Here is a 3882-nt window from a genome sequence, read left to right on the forward strand (position 1 = left end):
TCTCCAGCTTTCGCAGATCTCCCCAATCTTATGCAGCACTTGGACAACAACTTCAAGTACTGGAAAGGCCTGGATGAGAGGAAGCTGCACAGCCTGCGACCGCCTCCAGAGTAGGACTGCTGCCGTGTTCAGCCCTGGGACCTCGAGATCCGGGGCAGCCCTCCTCTCTCCTGCTGGGGGCGTCTATCTCCCTGCCAGCCCAGCCAGCCAAAAGGCCTCCTCGCCTTCACTCTCCTGCTTCTGTAGCACGCCGAGTGTCCACATGTCCGTCCACACAGAAACCACAGAGGGACTTCTTGACAGGCCGTTTGCAGCAGTGACACTGCTGGCTTTATGACCCTGTCAGATGAAAACTGTGACAAACAGACACGCAGCCTCCTTGTGAACTTCTCGTGCCTCACGGCGATTCGCAGTGTGGCTGGTCAAGTGACATGACAGAGAGTGTCCTTACAGGCCTCCGTCCCCCTAATTACCACATGGGCACTCCTTCCTGCCTGTGAAGTTGCTATTTGAGTAAAAAACTGCTTGTTTACTGAAGGAGCGAGCAACACTGGAGGAGTGGATGGAAGTGTGGCCTGGATATGAAGGTGTCAGAACCACGTCAGGCCATATAATCACCTTTTGACCTCCATCCCTGTGCTAGCAAAAAGGCAGAACTGCTCCTTTTGCCCCTGTAGGCCACACCATGGAATAACACTCCACTGCTCTTTTTTCTTTTCTTTTTTTTTTTTGGTGTCCTTCAGAAACAAGTTGACGTGTCGCGGTCATAACAGACATGTGGGAGGGGATGCTTTCTTTATGGGTCAAGGAGTGGATCTTTACTTTAGGCCACTGCTGAGAGACGAAAGCCTCAACATCATGATCATAGTTAACTAATTACAGATGATTTGGTTTGTTCCTTTTTCTTAGATGTTCCATTTTTTTCTATATTAAGATTCACAAGCAAATTAGTTGATAAATAAATAAGAAACTAAATTAATTTCAGAAAGAGAGAGAAAAGCCAAAGCTGATGAAGACAAATACTAATATAGCTCAAAAAAATTAATAATCACAATTATTATTCATATGAAGCATTACCATAATAAACATTTTTATTTTCTTATCAAAAGTACAGTACCAGTTTGAATGAACACTTTTGTATTGCACTGTAAACAATATTACAAATGTCTACGTCTCAGTGATTTGTCCAGGGATGGGATGTTGCATTGTAGAATAAGCTGTTATTGTTTATCATCAGGAGTATGTGTGTGTGTGTGCGCAGGGTGTATGTGTGTGCGTGTGTGTGTGTTTGGGTCGTAGGTGTGGATGCGTGTGTGTGTGTGTGTGTGTGTGTGTGTGTATGTGTGGGTGTTTTTGGGTCGTAGGTGTGTGTGTTTGGGTCGTCGGTGTGGGCGTGTGTGTGTGTGTGTGTGTATGTGTGGGTGTGTTTGGGTTGTAGGTGTGGGCGCGTGGGTGTATTCATTGTTGCAACAGTCCCTTACTCTTGGTTTAATGCTGTAAACCGCTTGACATTTGACAACAGCAGAAATATGTGAAAACATTTTGGACTTGAAAATGTTTTCTCCCAGAATTTTTTGTATCTGGTTTATCCTACTGAAAAGACTGCCTTATTTTATACAATATTTATACAGTACATCCCACTGTGCAACTGCAACGGACATCTGGAGTTTTTATTATGACATAGTCAGAAGGTTATGTTCAAGTAAATCTCAATATTTTTATAGACAATGAATTTTACACTGGATTTGCAGCAAATGAGATCAACCGTTATAGCTATCTGAATACCTGTGAATTGGATGGTCACACTCGGCATGTATACAGAGAACTAAATGGTTAAGAAGGATGTGGATCACAGAGTTGTCTATCACTGTCTCCTAGAGGCCAGCTTGCATTTGTTTTTGATCAAACACCATTCTATTTTGGCCACTTGTCCAACATCCTTATGCACAGACCCCGGGAACCGCTTTATGTTCAAGGCCGGTTTCAGATTAGGATACTAATATATGTTAAGGATTGTCGCTTATTAAGAATATTTCCTCTTTAAACAGTATATAAATGCCATAACAGCTAAGCAAATTATGGTTATTGAGATGTTTTGACCACGTTATCTTTGTTTCTTATGACAGAACTGTACACTCAATCAGGGGATTGTTTGTTCCTTCTGATTCACATCTTGGTCTGAAGGCACGGGTGGAAAAAAATAGAAACTATTCAATGAAAAATAAAATAATGTCAATTATAAGTTTGCAGTTTATTTCCTGCAATGATTCAACCTGTGTCCTCCTTACTTATGTCACATTTATCTTGTCTTTTTTCTCTCATTCTTTATAAGACTACAATATGCCTTATACATGTATTTGATATTTGCACTGAGTCTGTCTAGCTATCTCACTACCTCTGTAGGTTACTTCTTTTACTAGTTTTTAGAGCAATAAGAAAGGACCATATTTTACTTTTTTGAATAGAGGCAAAAGATATATCTCAAACTCCAATGTGGCTGGTTCGGACACTGACTGTAAAATGGACAATAGAGAACAACATTAAACTAATTTGCTTTTACTGAGATGACACATTGAACCAATGTGCTTCTCTTCTTCCAGACTGCCTAACATTAGAATACCCGATCTCCACAGGTGTAGGAACAAGTAGTATAAACAGCCTTATTCATCTTTTTAGTGTCACTCATTATTCATCAATTACATTTTTTTTTTTTTAAGAACACATAACAGAGTGAGTAGTGTATTGAATTGATCAAGTGTGTGTTTGATTGCCTATGAAGTCAACTTTTCCTTTGTAACTGTTTTTTTGTTTCTTTTAAAGGTTACATATTCTTGCTTTAAGGTTGAGGTCAGGGAATGATCGTGGTTTGGTTTAAAGAAATCATTTGATTAAGATAAGGAAATGATTGTGGTCGTGGTTAAAAGAACACTATGTCGGCTGGTAAAAGGAAATGGGAAATAAACAATGGTCTCCCATGTCTAAATCACTTTGTGGACCCATCTATCGACCGCAAACTCCTCTTTCATGGTTTTTCAATACTAAAAAGTATGACGTTCAACTTGTAAATGTGTTCCTGGCAAACAAGAGTTAGTAATTCCCACTGCGGTACTTGTCAGCTAAATGTAGCTAACATTTTAAGCTATTAAATGCGTTTTACCCCCATAAAGTTATTGTCAGATTTGTGTAGAATGTTTCCTCATTCACTATGCACACTTTATGGCATATTATCTGCGTGAACAAGTTGTTTGATTACTCCATGTGCTAAATGTGTCTGTACTCGGTCAGAACAAAATTGCCCCACATTCAGTAACACCTCTGATGTAGACGAGCGATTACAAACTTTAAACAATCTGTAAGAGTGACGCTACAGTTTGTCCGCTTGTGTAATGTACTAATATTGCTAGATTTTGTTATTCCTAGAAAGAGTACATTGGTACCTTTTGGCTGCCTGGACAGGGCTCATATTTTTTTATATATTTCATAATGTCAGACAGTGAATGCCTGTCTTGATTATGTAATTACCTTGAAAATATCAGGGACAACAATTAAAACAAGTCCTGGAAGTTGTTGTCCTATCCATGACAAAGTTTGATATTATGTATTATCAGAATGTTAGAATATTGTCAATGAACCAAATCAAACCAAATAGTTGGAATAAAAGTGCACTCTGAACTGTGAATCTGCTGCAGCCGGCGGGAGTTTGTAAATGTAATGTGACATTTAATATGGGCCCAGATGCTCTTTATTGGCCATGACGGGTTGGATTGTTTATGCTTAATCATATATTTTAAATCAATTGAAAAACCCTGAGCCAATCTCAAACTTTCTTTTCCGATGACGTCATTCAATGGTCTGACCAACAGATCACGTGACATATAATGG

At 39.5% G+C, this 3882-nt stretch overlaps 1 protein-coding gene across 1 annotated transcript in view; it reads left to right on the forward strand.

The window, feature by feature from the left end:
- Positions 1-3161, forward strand: part of pde8a (phosphodiesterase 8A) — a 40678-nt gene extending 37517 nt beyond the window's left edge. Inside the window, exon 22 of the mRNA XM_034529454.1 lies at positions 8-3161. Within this exon, the coding sequence (XP_034385345.1) occupies positions 8-114 (107 nt within the window). The 3' untranslated portion in view covers positions 115-3161. The remainder of the gene's footprint in view (positions 1-7) is intronic.
- The last annotated feature ends 721 nt before the right edge of the window (positions 3162-3882 follow it).

This window comes from Cyclopterus lumpus, chromosome 3, assembly GCF_009769545.1.
Source record: "Cyclopterus lumpus isolate fCycLum1 chromosome 3, fCycLum1.pri, whole genome shotgun sequence".
NCBI lineage: Eukaryota > Metazoa > Chordata > Actinopteri > Perciformes > Cyclopteridae > Cyclopterus > Cyclopterus lumpus.